The sequence below is a fragment of the Grammomys surdaster genome, unplaced genomic scaffold (genome assembly GCF_004785775.1).
Source record: "Grammomys surdaster isolate TR1022 unplaced genomic scaffold, NIH_TR_1.0 331, whole genome shotgun sequence".
Taxonomy (NCBI): Eukaryota; Metazoa; Chordata; class Mammalia; order Rodentia; family Muridae; genus Grammomys; species Grammomys surdaster.
The window spans coordinates 27,168-48,526 of record NW_021604750.1 but is presented as its reverse complement, the minus strand read 5'-3'; the positions used below and the strand labels follow the sequence as shown (position 1 = coordinate 48,526).

At 36.5% G+C, this 21,359-nt stretch overlaps 1 protein-coding gene across 3 annotated transcripts in view; it reads right to left on the bottom strand.

Moving 5' to 3' along the window:
• Dnm1l (dynamin 1 like) overlaps window positions 1-21,359 on the bottom strand; it is a 54,997-nt gene that overhangs the window by 13,663 nt on the left and 19,975 nt on the right. For all 3 annotated transcript variants that reach the window (XM_028778265.1, XM_028778267.1, XM_028778266.1), the window contains exons 3-9: window positions 16,511-16,557; window positions 16,084-16,155; window positions 13,692-13,778; window positions 12,073-12,235; window positions 8,618-8,738; window positions 6,616-6,747; window positions 4,327-4,533 (exon numbers count right to left, since the gene is read on the bottom strand). In XM_028778265.1, coding sequence (XP_028634098.1) covers window positions 4,327-4,533; window positions 6,616-6,747; window positions 8,618-8,738; window positions 12,073-12,235; window positions 13,692-13,778; window positions 16,084-16,155; window positions 16,511-16,557 — 829 coding nt within the window. The remainder of the gene's footprint in view (window positions 1-4,326; window positions 4,534-6,615; window positions 6,748-8,617; window positions 8,739-12,072; window positions 12,236-13,691; window positions 13,779-16,083; window positions 16,156-16,510; window positions 16,558-21,359) is intronic.

The window sequence follows — 21,359 nt, the reverse complement described above, 5'->3', positions numbered from 1 at the left end:
TTCTATTCTATTCTATTCTATTCTATTCTATTCTATTCTATTCTATTCTATTCTATTGGTATATCTGTCAGTTTCTTATGCCAGTTCCAGACTGTCTTTATCACTGTAGCTCTACAGTATAATTTGAGTTTGGTATGTGGCCTTTTGTGGGTCCATAAAAATTCTTATATTTACAAATCCATCAAATATGACATCAAATTTTGATAGATATTCCATTAAATCTGTAAATTAATTTTGGTTTCATGGCCATTTTTAAAACATTTATTTTGTCAATTCAGGAGCAAGCTTTCCCCTTTTAGTGTCCTGAAGTTCTTTTTTGATGAATATTTATTTTTTTTGAGTTATCAGAATAGGGTATTTTTCCTAATTTCTTTCTTGTAGAGTACATTGTTGATATATATTAAGGATTTTTATGTTGATTTTGTACTATGTACATTTATGGTGTTTAATGGGTTATGTATTTTCTAGTAGACTTAAAGGGGTCTCTTAAATAAAAGAATTATGTCACCTACAAATACAGTTTGACTTTCTCCTTCCTTGGCCCCCTTTTTATGTCGTTTTCTTATCTTCAACCAAAACCTCTTTGAGGCAGTTTCTCTTTGATAAGTAATTTCAGGATTATGGGTACCATATATGTCTTCACATGATTTAGTGTATAACAGCAATTTAATATAAGACTGCAGGCAACCAAAGCTTTCCTGCCCTGCTTTCTTCAGCTAGCTTATAAGCTTCTCCAGGAAAGGAAATAATACTGAATGCGTTTCTGCTGACTTACAAAATCTACAAGTCAGGCAGGTTTTTTTCCCCCCTTAAAAGGCTAGATAATAAATATGTAGGCCTTTCAGTATTTGTTGCAACTACCAAAATCTGCCAGGAAGTACAAAAACGATCTGTAAAACGTGACTTGAATATAAGTATGCTGCGATAAAACATATAGCCTGACACTTAAATTTTATATAATTTCCAAATGTCACGAAATACTAAATTTATTATTTAAAAATTTTATATTTGTATATGTAAATATCCTTCTTAGTCTGCCTAGTTATAGAGGGAGGAAGAAAAAAACAAAAGGATGAGATCAAAGCAAATCTGACACCTAACAAGGTAAACACCAAATCCTGTGGCTCCATGTCCAGCATCCGAGCTCATGATGCAATCATGTGGGTTTGAAGTGTCTTGGGTAGCCCCACCCTCCAACTCTGCTACCCACAGTATACAAACTCTCTCTTAGGCCTGCAGCTTGTTAGATGGCCAACAGTCTTGGCATTTTAAACATTCAGGACTCCACTGCAGCTTGGGCTTCACCTTTGCAGCCTCACTTACTAACTTATTAACCAGTCGGGTCAGTTTGGACTTAGAGGCTTTCCAACATTAGCATAAGCCCCTATTACCCTGCTCTCCCTTGCATCCATCATACCAACAAAATCAGCACCACATAGATGACGACGCATGTTTTCCTTCTGATGCATATACACTGGGAGAGAGATTTGAGGGACCTCTCTGTATATTTGTTGGCAACTTCTTGTATGTCTCTATCCTTAAATCTTAAGTGTTTTTTTTTCTTTTCTTTTTTTTTTTAACTGAGTATATGGACAGAAGAGAGAGGGAGAGAAAGGGAGGGTGGGATAAAGAGTATTTTTAGAGTCATGTATTTTTATACACTGCTGGCAGTAAGTTGTTTTTGACATAATGATTTGAAGAAATGATGCCAAGATAGTATGTATAGCACCTGATAAAATACAGGCATTTATCTGCCCCACAGCAGATATGTAATATTTAAGTTAAAGCAAAACAGAGGGATAATCTCTGGTTGGTGAAATTAAGGGTAATTTTGTTTTTGTATTTTGTTTTTATTTATCTGCATTTTCACTACCAATTATGCTATGTGTGCTGGCTATGCCCAGACCACCACGTAAAGCTCTTCCATACCGGTTCAACAATGATAAATGCAGACACTAACTACATTTCTAGAACTAAAATGACTTCTTTTTCTAGAGCCTTACTTTCCTCTCTGTCTTAGGTCTCTATGGCTTTGATAAACACCACAACCAGAAGCATTTTGGGGAGGAAAGGGTTGTTTTCCCTTACAGCTTACGGTCCCTCATAAAGGGGGTCATGGCAGGGACTCAACACAGGAATCTGGGGGCAAGAGGTTATGGAGGAGTGTGCTTTATTGGTTTGGTTGGCTTGTGTGCTTACAGAACCCAGGACCACCATCCAAAATGGGCCAGGCATTCCCATATTAATCAATCAAGAAAATGCCTGACAAACTTGTGTATAGACTAACCCTATGGGTGCATCTTCTCAACTGAAGAGTTTTTCTTCCCAAATGACTCTACCTTGTGTCAGGTAGATATAAAACTAACCAACATACCTGCCTTACCAAATCTCAGCTATGACCAAGCAAGAGAGATGTCTGTCAATAACAGAGCTGTTCTGTTCTTCAAACTAAGCTTGCACTGGCTATACCTAACAATGGCCAACTATAGGACAAAAGAAGAAAACTTCAATCTTTCCACCCTCCCTCCTCTAAAATCTGTAAGAATGGCTGCACTGCCATGTGGACCTGAGCTCTCCGAGGAGCCCCTTTCCCCATGTAGCAGTTTGCCCTATCTGTCTATGGTGTTACAACTTGAAATCTCTTCTAATAAACCTCATAAAAAGGATAATTTATTATAGTGTCCTCATTAGCCTCAAACTCGAAACTTTCTAATGTGCATTAAGGAAACATCTGAGCTGGATATGCAGCTCAGTCACAGAGTACTTGCCTAAGCAACCCATACTCTACTTAGTTTAAGCATGATTATTCTGCTGGTTTGGATATGACTGTTCAGATGTTTGAATCCTTCTCTCCAGTTGGTGGCACTGTTTGGGTAGGTTTAGGTTTGGCCTTGCTGAGGAAGGATGTCACTGGGGTTAGTCTGTGAAGTTTCAAAGCTACACTCCACCGTAGTTTATTCCCAGCTTGCTGCTCTAGCACCACACCTGCTTGCTGCCACATCTCCCCACTGTAATGGTGATGGACTCTTAGTCCCTTGGGAACCATCAGGCCAAACAAAACCACTTCCTAATGTAAGTTGCAAGTTGCCTTGGTCTGGGTGTTCTATCACAGCAATAGAAAAATCACTAATACAATTTTAAAGGTTAAAAGCTGGTGAGATGGCTTAGAAAGTGTTACATAGTAACAAGAAGCTATCTTGGACTTTACCCTGATAGTCTTGGAAACTAGAGCAGAACAATAACAGTGGTAGCTAGGTCTATGGCAATATTAGTGGAGCTACTGACATTCTGTATAGAGCAGTGACCCTCAACCTTCCTAATGCTGTGACTCGTTAATACAATTCTTCATGTTGTGTTCACTCACAACTATAGTTATTTTTGTTGCTACTTTGTAATTGTAATTTTGCCATTATGAATCAAAATAAAAATATGTGTTTTCTGATGGTCTTAGGTAACCCCTATGAAAGTCAGTCAACCCTCAAAGGGATCATGACTCATAGGTTGAGAAACATGCTGTAGAGAAATTGGGAGATTCTCACCAGGGATTCCAGAAATTATTCCCTCCCCCAGCTGCAAGTCATCTTGGGAGATGGGAGACTAGGAAAGGAAGTGAAACCATGATTGAAGGTGGGGCATGTAATGCAGAATCCATGAGACTGCCATTAGCATGGCGTGAGACATGGCATCAATATAGCTATTACTCACACTTCTGTAGCTAACTTTACATGTGCTCTGTAAATAAGCTGAATACACTCATTAGTCTCATCCAGTTGGACTCTGGTGAAATCAGTCACTGGTGGATATCTGGGGTGAATAGATGTTCGTTTGCCCCTTCCGAGGCTTGACAGCCCAAGCTCAGTCCGTCAGTCCCACAAAGTGGCAGGAGAGAGTCAACTTCTGATGGTTGTCTTTTGACCTCCACATGTCTGCTGTGCCACAGGATGGGGGAGGGGGGGAGTTAGGGGAAATGAATTTTACTTTAAAAATTTAAAAAAAAAAAAAGAACCACTTCAAAGCCTGACACTATGGCATAGCCTTACAATTCTAGCTATTTAAGAAGCTGAGACAGGAGGATCATGAGTTTGAGGACAGCCTGAGAAACAGTGGGGATATCTTTTTAAAAAAGTAAAAAAAAGTTGCTTTTCAAAAAACCTGTAACTTTACCATGTTTTTACATAATTTGTAAACATATGACACAATATTCCTCCTGTCATTTCTACAAATTTATATTCCTCTTTTATGGATAATAAATCACAGATGATCTAAGTCACTTCAAAGACCCTTATAATCCAAGAAACCAAATCTTTTCAAAAACTCCTCACTTACAGCTCAGAAGTTTCGATGTACTTTGCAGTTCCTTCAATCGTGTTACAATACTCTGTGGCAAATTTGGTAATAAGTTGGAGTAAAGTAGCACTTTTATCATCCACGGGTTCACCATAGCTATTTAGAAGAGACTGATACTGAGCAGCTAAGACATTTATTCTTGTTTTTAGCTCTGGTAAACAATCTCTGATATGATGCATAAGTAACCTGAAAGATTAGAAAAGCAGGGTTTTAGCATAAAATTAGGTATTCTGATACTTTAAACAAGTCAGTTAAAAATCTGTAAAAAAGGGAAAACCTTCTAGTATTGAGATCTTAAAAGTGTCTGAGGAATGGTGGCTGGTTACCAAAAGATTGAAGGATTGGGATGTTCAATCCCAAATGTCTTGATCACCAATGGCTAGTGAAGTAATTAATCATATCTGTAAGAGGAAGCTGCTATAACTCAAGCAGAGACTCAAGCAGAGACTTCATGAAATTAAAAAGGTTATGCAGCACGGCATGCCTAAGAAAGGGTATAAAGCCTTGGCTCACTTTTTAATATTCCAATATCTTACCTTATCTATCTCTTCTAACTGGTTTACCTGTCCTTTATAATAATCTTTTATTATACCTGAGCAAACAAATATCCCCTGAAGCCTATCCCTATTCCAGGGAATATAGCTAATAAGAAACACATCCATAACCTTTGCTGTCACTTGACATCTTAAGTAGAAGGAAATCCTATAAAAAACTGAGGCCTTAGCCTATAGGATGTGATAATGACTCTATGTAAATAGTGTCAGAAGTGAATTAGAGGACATCTACAATCTACCAAAGAATCACCTTGTACAGTATATGGGGAAAACCCTATATAACTCTGTCAGAAGTACTCTGTTCATCTGAGTAACTATAAGAATAAGAAAATATTTTTTTAGCTCCTCCACCATAGCACAAGAACAAGAAATACAGCAATCTTAAATTAGAGGTCCTTAGTCTAAAAAAATTACACAAAAACTGTTTTGGTCAATTCTTTTGACATATACCTTTAGCCTACCAAGTCTAGTGGTTGCTAGAAAACCACAAATAAAACAAACAATGTACATTATTTTTATGTCATAGTAATCTAAAGTAAGCTACTCAGTTCAATTCTACCTATAATTTTGGTTTAATAACTTCTCTTTTACAACAGGTACTTAGCATAGTATAAAAAAAAATCCATCTTACTAAGATCCAAATTCCTTCAATTTATAGGATAAGATAATTGTTTTCACTCTAGTCACTTATATAAAAGGAAGGCTTTTAGTTCCTATACCATGAGTAGATATTCAGAACAGCAGGTATGGAACTCATGTTATTTCTATTATGAATAAATGCTAAAGTAATTCTGAATTATTTTGTCACATGAATATCACATGTGACATCTGAAGCATACCATGTGATAACTAAAAATTTTAAATTAAACTCATAAGATCTAAAGTGTTTGGAAGTCATTTACTATCTCAGTAAAGTTCAAAATCCTATTAAATTATTCTTAACTGCTCAGTCAAGGTCTGTGGTGGCAACTGTCCTGCTGACATCAGTCCCCAAAACTTCCTGCATTCAACACTGGCCATTGATGTTGTCCAGTCAGCTTGCTGCTGTTCTCATGGCTCACATAAAACAGATGCGTATTTTGATTTCATTAAATGACACTTCAACAAGCCGGAAACAGATGGCTATGAACTGCACAAAGAGATGAACAGACTCCACTAAGGTATGACTCTAAGCCCTGAATCACTGGTGCTGGTTTGTGAGCATGTGAACAGTTAAATGATTTTACTGGTGCTATTTGCATTCTGGATGTTGTTAAGGAGAAAGGAAGACCCCATAAGCAAATTTACCCCAATCAGGAACTTCGATCAACTTTAAATGAACTGGAAATCTCCACTCCAGAGGATCTGGGCTTCAACAAAATGTAAACTCCCTTTCATGGGCTTCACAAAGATTTCTGCTATTGCTACTTGATTGTAAACACTACTGAAAATGTTTTATTTGAACAAATTTTGAGTATTAAACCATATAGTAGTAATTTCGGAAATGAGTTTGAATTGAAAAAAAAAAAAACCAACCCACTTCCCAGTTAAGAATACTTACTCCAGACTATATGATTTAATATTAAATATCCCAATAAAACCAGACATTTGCTTCACAGGATCCCAGAAGTGAAGCTGGAGGGAACAGTATGAAAAGATATGAAACAAAACAGGAACATTCTGGGATAACTGTTGGCAAAACAAACACTTCATCTTCAAAAAGTGAAAATGTTACCTATTCAGGGTCCTAGCAAGATACTTTGTTCCATTTCTGTTGGCCAGAGATGGGTACTTCTTTTGAAGAAAAGCATATTCATCACGAATTGAATCAGTTACACTCTTCTTATTGTTAATATCAAGTTGGCTCCTATGGTTGAAAAATAACAAAGTTGTTCAACTAGAGTCTGCTTTGGATCAGCGGCTGCATCAGATGATGTCGCCTGATTTCTAACACGGCTGTTTACTTACTCCTCGAGTGATCCTCTGGAGGAGGCATCATCATTACAGTTTACACAAGGCACTGATGTCTCAATGAACTCACCCAAGGAAGGCACAGACAGCCAAGATTTGAACTGTATGACTGAACTTAAGATGAATAGTATCAGCTTCATTGTTACTAGTAACCATAAGCAAAAGCAGTATCCTTAAGAAAGCTGTAGATTGCATACAAAATCTAGGTGTATATTTTATCCATGGGAAGATGACTAATTTACAAAAATAAAAAAGCTAATTTAAAGTGTATTTATCTACAAACATAGTATGCAATAGTATATACAGCACATTCTTGACTGAAAAGAAAATACATATGTTTTATTTAAATGTGGAAAGGAATGTATGGAGGAACATACAGAGACATTTGGAATGGACCTTATATATCACTTAATAAAGTATTTTAGTTTTTAAATGACCTGAGGGCCAAAGATGTTACAAGTGATTTAAACTCTACTATATCCAGACCATGTAGAAACTAGTATTGGAACTCGGTCTCTTGACAAATAGTTTCATTACCATAGAGAATCCCTGACCTCAGAGAAACTGTCACTGCTTCACACTAGCCCTGCCACCCTGTGAGAATTCTAACAATCCATTGCAAACTGCTCACTGTACAAGAGATGCTCAACAGTAGCAGCTGGTTTGTTTCTGTTCTATAGTTTTGTTTTTGTTTCTTGGTTTTTTTTTTTTGTTTTTTTTTGTTTTTTTTTTTCAGGACAGTGTTTCTCTGTATAGCCCTGGCTGTCTTGGAACTCACTCTGTAGACCAGGCTGGCCTCGAACTCAGAAATCCACCTGCCTCTGCCTCCCAAGTGCTGGGACTAAAGGCATGTGCCACGATTGCCCAGCTGTGCTATAGTTTTTAATGCCAGCAATTTTTACGATGTATCTTTAAAGTTACCAAGTTACATTCTGGCAATTACAGAGTATTACTAATTATATGGGGTTAAAATAATTATTATAATTCCACTACCTTTAAATTTTCTTGATTGGGCACAAATTAGATAATGCTTTTTTTCTTTATCCAATGCTCTTATACATAATTTAAATAGCAGGCAAGAATTTGTAAAAGCTAATTATTAAATCATCTCCTGTTTTGTTTACTGATTACCTTAGAAACATTTTTTTTCATTAGAAAACTCAGAGAGGAAGAATAATTTTTAAAAAGGGCCTTGGAAGTGACTGTGTAAAAGCACTTGCTGTCGAGCCTGATACCCAAGTTTAAACCCCAAAACCGAAATGGGAGAAAGAGAAAACTGAGTCCTGCCAATTGTCCTCTGACCTCCACATATAGGTTAATACTTAAAAAACCAAAACCACCACCAAAACCCACAAAAATACTCAAGAGAGATATTATGAACCTCATCTCTTTATAGTGCATTAACCTCTGCAGCAATATAAGCATTACAACAGGAGGGGAAAACAGGATAGTATCACGTTTCAGACTAATTTTCAAAAATTCAGTCTTGCTTTGAAATGAGAATGCTATGATTCTTATCCTATTCTTTAAGAAAAAAAGACTTTATTTTTATTTATGTGGATATGTGTGCATCTGCATGTTTATATGAGCACATGTATGCTGGTGGTATCCTTGGAGGACAGAAAAGGAAGCTGTGGTTTTAAGTGGTTGTGAGTTGCTCAATGTGGGTATGCTGGGAATCAAACTCTGGTCCTCTGTAAGACTAACAAGTGTTCTTAACCACAGAACCAATTCTCCAGCCCCTTTATTCCAATTAAATTGCTAACCTGTTAACTACTCCAATTATTCCAAGCTTGACTGGAATAACCCTGCCCATCAGTACATCCATGGCATCAGTACCCGCATCCATGAGATCAAGTTTGGTGATTACGGCTAGAGTTCTGCGCCCTGGTAAATATAAAAAGGGGAGGAGAGATCCATTATAAAAACAGCATTAAGTTTAGTAAAGGAAAAATTTTATCTATAGTTCTCTTTAACACATTGCCTCCTTTACCATTTTGTAAAATATTTTTCTACTCTTTGCTTCCAGTAAAATAAACTTAAATATGGCATACAATTTAAAAACTTGTTTTCATGAGTAATTTTTAAAAATAACTTTTAAAAATTGTGTGCAAATGAGTATGTCTATTTGTGCATGCAAAGGGGGGGGGCACGAGAGGGTGGTAGATCCTCTGGAGTTAGTTATATATAGATAGTAATATAGGTGCTGGGAACTCTTGTCCTCTAAACTCTAAACTACTCTTGTCTACTGCAAGATTAGCAAGAGCTCTTAACCAGAATCAACTCTCTAGCTCCATAAGTAATTTCTTATTATTTCTTAGGTCAACATCTCTACCCATTTTACACTTTAAAATTTACTATTTTTTTAAACTATTTTTATTTATGTGTATGTGTGGATCTACATGTTTGTACGTGCACACATGTTCTGGTGATATCCTTGGAGGACATAAGAGAATGTGGGATCTCTTGGAGCTGTAGTTATTTACTATGTAGAATCCTGCCCCTGCCTAACCCCTTTGGCAGTTCTGTGGAAGAAACCTTGGGCCTTGGGCAAGCTAAATAACTAGTGAATCACACCCCCAGATTCTAATTTGGTTCTTTCTGACAAGAACATATTACTTTAATATATAGCAGCAGCACCACCTGGCAATGTCCTTTTGCAAAGCAACCAAATCTGTCTTCCAGTCCGACTTTTGTATGTCTTGGAATGTTAGGTGAAAGGAGAATGTCAATGATGTCCTTCATTCATCATGACTCATCTGAGTGCTGCCCACAGTTTAGTGGACATCAGCTATCACTGTTGAACAGCGTTCTGTATTACATGGGTGTACTAAGTTGGCTATTCATTCCTGATTTGAGAAATATTTGAGTTTTTAGTTTTGGGGGAACTATGAATAAACTCAACATAGATGTTAGTATTCAAAAGGATAGTTTAAAAAATTCATTTATCCATTTATTTTTGGGATGGAAGGAGTCAAAAGGGCATATGAGTTCAAAGGACAACTTTCAAGAGTTGTTTTCTCCTTTCAGATCATCAGACTAAGCAGCAAGAGCCTTTACTTGCTAAACAATTTACTTGCTAAGCCAAAAATCTGCTACACCCCAGATGTTTGAAATAGGATCTCTCTGAGTGGACAACAGCCTGAGCTAACCTCAACCTGTAATCCCTCTGCCTCAGCTTCCTGGATTGCCAGTACTGTATGTGCTAGCTCTCCAGGCTCCAGAGATGTTTCCATATGAAAACGTAACATGCAGTTGGTGACTGGAGTTGTTCTTCTTTCCCAAAGTAAATGCCGCACACCACATCAATATGTGTAACGATCCCAGCTGCTCTGGGGGTACAGCTTCAAACAGGCATTTCCCAGTTATGGACATTTTTCTTTTGTTCCCAATCTACAAATCATCACTTATAGTCATTTCACATTATCTTATCCCCGTTAAGAAGCTACTTCTAAATTGACCTAATTGCTTTTGTATGTATGTGCTATGAATGTGTATTGATGTAGAGTTCATACATGGGATGTCTTCCTCAATTACCTTCCATCCTATTTCTTTTTTTTTAAGTTTCTGAGTTTCAATTTAATTTTTTTATTAGATATTTTATTTATTTACATTTCAAATGTTATCACCTTTCCTGGTTTCCCCTTCAGACACCCCCATCTCTTCCCCCTCCCCCTGCTTTTATGATGGTGCTCTTCCACCCAGCCACCCACTCCCACCTCACCACCCTGGCATTCTCCTACACTGGGGCATGGAGCCTTCACAGCACCAAGGGCCTCTCCTCCCATTGATGGCCCTCCTCTGTTACATATGGGTCTGGAGTCATGGGTTCCTCCATGTGTACTCTTTGGTTTGTGGTTTAGTCCCTGTGAGCTCTGGGGGGGTCTGGTTAATTGATATTATTGTTCTTCCTGTCGGGTTGTCTGTGTATGAGACATCAAACCCCTTCTATTTTTTGAGACAAGGTCTCTCACTGAAGTTTGGAACTCATCTATTGGCTATACTGGCTGAACAGTAAGCTCCGGGGGCTGCCCTTCTCCTTCTGCCTTGGGCACTGGAGCTGCTAAGGTGTTCCGTTGTGCCTGCCTTCTAGGGATGTGAACCTGGGTCCCCCCACTCTTGCACTGGAGACACATTTGCAACTGATATCTCTCCAGCCTCACTACTAAATTTTTGATATTATATATTAATACTAGTTGAAATTACTTCTCTGTAATGTATTGCCAATTTAGATTATTAGATCATCTACATAACAAGTTCCAGGGCAGCCAGGGGATAGTGGGGTATTGTCTTAAAACAACAGAACACAAAACAAAAAACCAACCATCCCCTCAAACCAAACAAACAAATTACTAGATCAAATGTATCTCCATCTTTGCATGATTATTTGATTTATGTATGTATGTATGTATGTATGTATGTATGTATGTATTTATTTAGAGTCAGGGTTTCAGATATAGCTAGCCCCAAATTCACTGTATCTGAAGATGACCTTTTCCTGTTCTTCCCAAGTGCTAGGCCTACAGGTGTGTATCACCATACCTAATTATGGAAGTCTCTATCACATTTTTATTTGAAATTGTTTTTGAAAGCAGAAAAAACCCTGTAACATAGATGTTGGGTCTTCAAGAATCTAGGTTTCAAAATAGTTTCCTTATCGGTCAATTACCCACTCACTTATAAAGCTAGCAATTCATACAGGCTCAGAGACACCTCTAATATCCTAAGTATCACTGAATCCCGATCTGGCTAATATAAACGATTGATAAAAAGAATGATTTTTAAAAAGAGATGCCTTACAAGACTTTCCTCTATACTGAACTTGTCTAGTGTTTTTTTTTAATCTGCAGAAAGTAGATTCTGTAATTATTACCTGTATCATAATAATCTATACAATTATGAGTTATTTATTCTTAAATGTTGGTTATTCAAAAATTAAAATTTCATTTACACAGATAAGGAAACATTTTACAAAGTAATTTGATATTAAAATTATAATTGGGTACCTACTGAAAATATATACCTTATGGGGAACTGTTTTTGCCTATCCTTTATAGCAATCAAGTAACTATTTTCCATTTAATTGCTATTTATCAGAAAAGTAAGAAAATATTTTAAGATCTCTATTAACTGAATACACTCCTTTCAATAAAATTCTTTTCTTGAGGAAAGATTTACCACTGTAAATCAACATTCATTAAATATAAACATCTGTCCTTACCATCTGGATCTACCTCTCTGGAAATCTTGAGTGCCTCAGATGTTGCCATATCTGTATTTGCAGCAGTGACAGCAAGGATAATGGAATTGGGATTACTGATGAACCGAAGAATAAGTTCTCTGATTTGAAGCTCAATATCCTTGGGTTGGTCACCTACAGGGACCTAGACCAAACAAAGATGAACTATAATCAAAAGCAACTCAACTTTTTCCATGCATTTAATTCATAGAATATAGGTATTTCTGTACCTACAAATAGCTAAAATAAGTTAATAATGTGCTATAGAGGTATTTGTGAATCTGGTAATGGGTAAGGCCTCAAAACGTGACTTCCAAATATCAAAAATTCACTACTGTATAAACCATGTCAAGAGCTGCTGAGTATCAACTGCATATAGATGTGCTGTCTTAGTGATAATAAGCACACACAAATAATAAAAAAGTAAATAATAAAGCACACACAAATTTATCATCCAAGTGGCAGACAGGGCTAACAAGAACATAGAGTAGAGCACCACAGAACAGAGGCTGGGGAATGATGCTTTTAAATTCTTGCTTTAAATGATGTTTAAAAACAGAATAATCAAGATCTACCTCAATTAGATAATGATGTTTAGGTGACTGAGCAGAGATTAAAGACAAAAAAAGACACAGATATCTGGTGAAAGAACATTCCATACTGAGTGACTAACAAGGGTGGACACCCAGAACAAAAGAAATTAAAGATGAATAATACATAAGCTGAGTGTGGTGGCCTGTAACCCCAGGATATAGGAGAGCAGAAGATAGGGAGTTCAGAGTCATTCTCCACTACAGATGGTTAAAGACCATCCTGAGATGCTTAAATACACAAACTAACTCACGACGTGAGAGAACAAAACAGGAATAGATATTTATAAGAACTTAAGTGAAATAACAAGAGCTACTACATCTGCCATGGACATACATGGAGGTGATGGAATTCTGGATCTATTGTAAAAATAAGGAAAGCCCAGAGGATTTACTGCAAGGAAGAGAGATAGAAGGTAAAGAAATTTCAATGATGACTGTAAGGTTTTGGCTGATTAAATAGAACAGTGGAATTGCCATTTATTCAGATAGGGAAGATGACAGAAGGATCAAACATAGTTAAAGGACAGATCAGGAACTTGGTATTAGACACAGTAAAGGTGTGATGCGTATTAAAACAAGTGTGTAAGCCAAGTGGACAGCTGAGCACGTAAATAGCTGAAAATAATCTGAATATTCACATTCATGCATTTAAAGCTATAAGATCTGATAACACTATCAACCTAATTAGACTGTGTTATAAGTATTTAATTTAAGAGGACAAGAGGTCCAAAAAAATGAACTCTAATTACAGACTTTGGTGAGATGAGAAGAAACCAGAAAAAGACACTGAAAAGTAGTGGCCAGCAAGATTACAGATGAAACTGTAGATACAATACCCTGGGAGCCAAGATAAATAAAGTGTTTTAAGGAGAAAGAAGGGCTCAACTATATAAAATGATCTGATAACAATAAGTGTGAAGTCAACTCAATATTCTCTTTAGGTTAATGTTAAACAAAAAACAAAACACATTCCTTTAAACGAAAACACAAGCAACAGCTATTCCTTACTTTGGTCATTCCCGGCAAATCCACAAGGGTCAGGTTGACAACATTGGGCGAGAAAACCTTGAGATGGATTGGCTCAGGGCTTACTCCCTAAAAACAAGTTTCAAATATATTACAATCACTTTGAACTTCAATGGATTATAAAATGCTAGAGTAAACTACATTCAAGTACATAGACTTTAGATGTCTTAAAATATCTATTAAACTATGGTCCTAAAATCTTTCAATAATAAAAGTTTAATGAGTACTATGAATGAGAAGGCAGCCAATCAAATGAGGAGGATTATCATCCTACACCACCTCATACCATTAATATAGAAACATTTCTTCTCCCTATACCCTTCCTTCCTGCCACCCCCCCCCCCTTCCTTTTAGATTTATTTATTTTATTTATAGAGTACACTGCAGCTGTCTTCAGATACACCAGGAGAGGACATTGGATCCCATTACAGATGGTTCTGAGCCACCATGTGGTTGCTGGGAATTGCACTCAGGACCTCTGGAAGAGCAGTCAGTGTTTTAACCACTCAGACATTTCTCCAGCCCTCCCTATACCATTTCACTTTTTTATATGTATATGTCAATTTAAAAAAGAGTTTAACAGACTAAGTACTTAAAAATAATGCATTTTTCATTTATCCAAAATTATGGTGTTCCTGAACTGATGATGCTAAATTGAGAGAGTAATAGATAAGAAGATATTCTCATTAATTTGGTCACAGATATTTGAACATCAAGTGGCAAAATTGTACATACACAGTGAGTTTGCTCAAGCAATGTATCTCAAATTTCAGATCCCCAAGACAAAAAGCCATCCCTGACATAATCTAGTTATATTCCTGTCATATTCCAGGTACAACTGGTATAAAACATTTAGGGAAGTGTGGTGGCAACAGCAGTAACTCCAAGGTGCCAGCTGAGAGTTTGACAATCAGCAAAGCAGTGTTACTGAAAGAGACAAATATTTTCAGCTGGCACACAGCCTTGACATTGCTGCAAAATATCTTTCTGTTCAGGAAGTAACTACTACATCACACTATCTGGCAACAAATATATACTGAATATTATCAGTAGGCTCAAGGTCACTTGTGAGATTCAGTGTTCCTACAGATAACACAGAATAGCAATAAATACACACAGAAAACAGTAATTACAATAAAAGGCATAAAAAGGATTTAAATGAGGCTGATTTTGACATTAAAAGTATCCTAGACACTTCATTTAAATTCTCACATTCTTAGAAAATATTTGACTGTAAACAATTAAGTTCACAAAATATAAATGAAATATTTTATTTGTATAAAAGTTTTAAGGTGTGTGTATGTGTTTATGTGTGCACACATATATTTGTGTCACACAATCCATATTAACTGTTGACTTGGCAGAAACTAGAATGACCTGGGAAAAGGGCATAGCTATAGGAGATGGTCCTTATCACTCCTGAGTTAGAGAATATCTGAATTGTGATTGGTACCTCAGCTATATAAGTAGAAAAAGACAGTTAAAAATTAGAATGTATTTATGCACTCAATATTCTCTTCTGATTCTGAACATGTATGTGAGCAGCTGCTTCAAGTTTTTGTTGCTGTGACTTCCCTGCGACAGTGGACTGAAAATGGGAAAAAAAAAACCCTTCCTTCCCCCTTGCTTTTGTGTGCTGCTGGAGATATAGTTCATGGCTTTCCATTAAACAGTCTACCACTGAGCTATGTCCCTAGCCTTTGGTGTTTACAAAACTATTTCAGTGTGTAGCTCAAACTGCCCAGACATCCGTCTGCCTCTACTACCCCAATCCTGGGAATTCAGATATAAACCACTTACAAGAGAGATAATTATTCACCTAAGTTTTTATATGTTTGTGGAATATTCCATTTGTTGTTGTTGTTTTGTTGTCTGAGACAGAGTTTCTCTGTGTAGCCTTGGCTGTCCTGGAACTCTCTCTGTAGACCAGTCTGGCTACCTGCCTCTGCCTCCCAAGTGCTGGAATAAAAGGTGTGGCCACCACTGCCTGGCATGACTATTTCATTTTTTAAAAAACATTAAGATTATAAAGTTATAAACCAACCTTGGCAACACAAGACTATAATTTCCAGCTACTCAGGAAGGTGAAACAGGTGTATCCCAAGTTCAAGACTAGCCTGGGTAATTTCATAAGACAGTCTCAAAAAAAAAAATAATAATAATAATAATAATAATAATAATAATAATAAGGCTTTAGAATATAGCTCAGTGGAAGAACACTTACCTAGCATGTACTAGGCCCCACATTCACTGTCAGTACTAGAGGAGAGGAAGACTGTGACTTTGCAATACACTTATATATTATTATATATAGAAAGTATTCAGCAATATATTTACTTTTTAAAAAGTCTTCCAGGTTTGAAATAATGCCTACCTTATTATTTCCTGAAATTCTTTCCGTTTCATTTTCAATTTCTTGTCGAATTTCATCAAAATCTGTGTAAAGCTAAAAATTATTGAAACAAAAACAACCAGATACTAAATAAGATCAGACATTCTTAAGGGGTAGAGGCCACATTTAAAGAATATATATGGCTTTACTGCAGAAAATTAGTCCACATTTTTCACACACACATACATTTTTCTAAGATTTGTGTCAAAGTTGCCTGATGTCACAATATTTAAAAATCTCCAAATTAGACAGGATCAAGTCAAGTTAAACTACTGCAGTTAGAAGCATTACTGAGAAAAGTTCTATTTTACAGGAAACAAAAAACACACTTCCAGTAAGAAACTATTCCTTACTTTCTTTGCAAAATAGTTATTTTCTATGTTATTTCATTATATTACTCAGTGATTACCTTGTTTTTGGTGTGAAGAAATTTACCCCATTCTTCTGCTTCAACTCCTAGAGAAAGAAAGACTCATTTCTTAAAGACTGGAAATTAGATTTTATAATTAGGAATTTAAAAAGATAATGTAGTAAACGTTTGTTTTTAAACTACAAGTTAACAAATGTTTTAAGTTTAGGATCTGCTAAATACACATTCACATTTTTAAAGCACGACACAGCCTACAAAGGCAGGACTAACTTCAAGTAGAGTTGCCTGCAAGTTGTCCCAGAATTTGAAAACAATTTTTTTACAACTAAATTGTTCATTTCTTATTTGTGATTATGATTTCTTTATACATCGTATATATGAAAGCAACTTATCCAATCAAAAAATTTAAAGAGCTAGAAAGAAAAATTAAAAACCCCATTGTATAATGCAAAATAATCATAGCAAATGTGTACATAACATTAAAGTTAAAATATACATGCAATATATGAATGAAATAGTTAAGTTTTCATTTTTTAAAATCATTGTCTTTTGTTTTTTTTTGTTGACTGCACATAAAGCTCTCAGTTACAGGGTAGTAGCTGTCTTGTAATGCAGACTGCCAATGTGATTTCTCCCAAGGTCAAGTCTGTATTTTCTCATGGAATTATAGAACAGAAATGAGCGCAAAATGAGTGAAAGTAGAAGTATATATGTATGTAAGGAACTGACACCTGGCTAGTTTCCAGTCACAGTCTACTCCTGACATCTTACCCCAGCATTGCTATTCTGCCTTCACCAAATTCGGAAGCTTAAATATCTTAATGAAGGTATATAAAACCAGATCCTTTTTGCAAATAAAATGTTCACCTACTTGAAGCTTAGAACCTTCTTCTAAAAAGGACCTTTGAAAGACCAGATTAATCTAGGTGACAGAACTCACAAAGGCACTACTACATACAAAAGGGACATTTTAACATAATTGGCCATATAAAAGTTTCAGTATCTTCAGTTATGTTTTTGTAAAAATTAAATTCTACCACCAAAAAGGTTTGCATGTTAATGCAATGCCAAAACACTAACAAGAACCACCAAAACCTGTAATCACTGTAAACAGGCAAATAAAAATGGAAGAAAAAAGGTACACACAGCCTGTAAGGGTACATAAGCACACATGCAGGCATAAAAAAAAGAGAAGGAGGGCTAAAAACAAATGGATACAGGAAACCTTTAGAAAGGTGTCTTGAGGTTTTCCATGTAGCAGGGTCTGTAGTTAAAGAGAAATAGCACAAAGTAATTTTAGTGCTTATCCCTAAAACTTTAAACCTTTAAAAAACTCAAATGTGTAGAAACATGATTATACTTCAAATGTGCATAAGCATTTAATTACTCAAAACGTATTAGAATCATAAGAAGAAATATATTTCTTATACTAATAATTTGAACATTGTGTGTGATGCTTCAACTTTTTAAGAATTTTAGTAAATAAATTTTCATTTTACTCTCAAAAAGTTTCCCTGAGATATCTGAAAGCCTATTGTGGAAAAAGATAAACTGTCTGGTTTAAAAGAGCCTAGGAAATATGATAAGTACATCCTTTGAAACTTTCAGAATTAGTAAGTAAATGCTATTTGTTAAATGCAATTAATAAGCAAATGCCTATTTGCTAAAAATGACTGTTTATAAGGGTAATTTCTTTGAAATATAAATTGCATTTAGCAAAACACAACACTTCAAATGTATATGATCTTGATACAACAGGAATCTACTGTCACAATTCTTGTATTTCCTATTAACTGCATACATTAAACACAGATATTTTAGCCAGCTTTCATAGACCTCAGTTTAAAATGATACTTTGTTTCATCTTACAATGTGCTGCTCTTACCCCATTACTGGTAACTGGACCTTGCTTATGTGAAAACCTCAAGGAGCTTTTATAATAAGGTTTTATAACCAAGATGAAACTGAATTCTTTTATGCAAGAGATGCACTTACGTGTATAAAGCAAAAAAACAATACTGACTCCTGGAGTCAACCTGAACAAAATAAAGAGTAATCTTGGTAACTCAGGCCCATAGAAACAGTGGAATAGTTTCTTCTTAATTCCAAAGTGAAGTTCCTTGCAAAGGCCACTGGACAGAATCTGAGAGGCTGTACCCTTCATGGATTTAAACTAATAAATTAAATAAATAAAAGTGGAACTGTAAAAAATTAAAAAGAACCATTTACAAAAAGGTTTGGGGTTTGTTGTTAACTTTTTAATGGCTTTTATTTGTTATACTTTCTTCAAAATTATTTTCTCTCACTGTTCATGTTCTTAAAATCCAAACTGAATGTTAATCTGTTTTATTAGTTCTTGACTTCCACATCAGAATGATTTAATAAGCCTAAACTGCTTATGTAAAGAACCAAGTGGCTTTGATGAGAAGGTAAGGATAGCCAGCAAGGTGTTTCAAGAGGTAACACCTGCTGCCTAGCTTGATTTCCTGAGTTCCAGCCCCAGGACCCACATGGTAGGAGACGGTTAATTCTCCAAAGTTGGCCTCTGACTGGAGCACACTTACCATAGGACACACATACCATATCCACACAGACTTATCCATACATAAAATAGAAATGTAACAAAACAAAACAAAACAAAACAAAAAAAAACCCGGGCAGCTCTGCGCCCAATCTCATAAAGCCCAGAGGAAGCAGGCCTCCCAGGAGCTCTATCCTGGGCAGTATCTTAGGTAAGGAGACAGCAATACCCGCCCCAAACAGAGAGCAACTGGGACCCACTGGGACCCAGAAATTCACTCCTGGCCTGGAGCACTGGTTCCTTCCGGTCTGTGCCTGAGCACTGCTCAGATCTTGGGCTCCAGCTCTAATCCCAGTAGTAACACCGACCCCAAACAGTTCTGACACAACCAAGATAATAGGAAAGACAGGCTCCAGTCAGAGACAGCACAGGTAGCACTAAGGAGATCCAGATGGCGAAAGACAAGCGCAAGAACATAAGTGTCAGCAACCCAGGGTACTTGGCACCATTAGAACCTAGTTCTCCCACACTAGAAAGTCCTGAATTCCCCATATCACCAGGAAAGCAAGATTCAGCTTTAAAATCACTTCTAATGATGATGATAGAGGACTGTAAGAAGGACATAAATAACACTATCAAAGAATTTGAGGAGAACACAGGTAAACAGGTAGAAGCCTTTAAAGAGGAAACACAAAAATCCCTTAAAGAATTACAAGAGAATACAACCAAACAGGTGAAGGAATTGAACAAAACCATCCAGGATATAAAAATGGAAGTATAAACAATAAAGAAATCACAAAGGGAGACTAACTTGGAGATAGAAAACCTAGGAAAGAAATCAGGAGTCATAGACGCAAGCATCACCAACAGAATACAAGAGATAGAAGAGAAAAATCTCAGGTGCAGAAGATATCATAGAAAATATTGACACAGCTGTCAAAGAAAACGCAAAACACAAAAAGTTCTTAAAATATCCAGGAAATTCAAGACACAATGAGAAGACCAAACCTAAGGATAATAGGTATAGATGAGAGTAAAGATTCCCAACTTAAAGGGCCAATAAATACCTTCAACAAAATTATAGAAGAAAACTTCTCTAACCTAAAGAACGAGATGCCCATAAACATACCAGAAGCCTAGAGAACTCCAAATAGACTAGACCAGAAAAGAAATACCTCCTGTCACATAATAATCAAAACACCAAATGCACAAAACAAAGAAAGAATATTAAATGCAGTAAGGGAAAAAGGCCGAGTAACATATAAAGGCAGACCTATCAGAATTATACCAGACTTCTCACCAGAGACTATAAAATCCACAAGATCCTGGACAGATGTAATACAGACCCTAAGAGAACACAAATGCCAGCCCAGTATACTATACCCAGCAAAACTCTCAATTACCGTAGGTGGAGAAACCAAGATATTCCACGACAAAACAAAATTTATACAACATCTTTCCACAAACCCAGCTTTACAAAGGATAATAGTAGGAAAGCTCCAATACAAGGAGTGAAAGTATACCCTAGAAAGAGCAAGAAAGTAATCCTCTTCCAACAAATCCAAACGAAGATAGCCACACAAAGATAATTCTACCTCTAATAACAAAAATAACAAGAAGCAACAATCACTGTTCCTTAATATCTCTTAACACCAATGGACTCAATTCCTCCCCCCCCCCCCGCGCACAAAAAAAAAGAAAAAGACATAGGCTAGCAGACTGGATACAGGACCCAGCATTTTGCTGCATACAGGAAACCCATCTCAGTGACAAAGACAGACACCACCTTGGAGTAAAAGGCTGGAAAACAATTTTTCAAGCAAATGGTCCTAAGAAACAAGCTGGAATAGACATTCTAAAACCTCCAGCCCGAGAACACAAAGGGAGGGACTCATGGCTCCAACTGTATAGGTAGTTGGAGGGTGGCCTTGTCAGGCATCAGTGGAAGTGGAAGGCCTTGAAACCTGAAAGTTTGGATTCCCTCGTATTGGGTAATTCAAGAGCAGGGAGGTGGGAATGGGAGGATGATGGGAACACACCCTCATAGAAACTCCCAGAATTATATGGATTAGATGTGACAGAGGCAGGCCACCAGAAGACTAGATTCCAGAATTCAAAGAAAAAATTATCTTGATACTAAAATTTGTTTTGAGAATTGTATATTGCAGAATACACAGCCTCAGTGTATCTACTCATCAAGCAAGATAAGCAGACCTGCTCAAACTTCTGAAGTCCTCAAATTTCAGCTGGATGTAGTGAAGACACAGACATCAGAGGCTTATCATTTTACTCTTCTCCCTGCCCCTCTTCTAATATCTCAACGCTTGTAATCAGCTTGAAGAAGTTAATGAAAGTCGGCACCCCTAT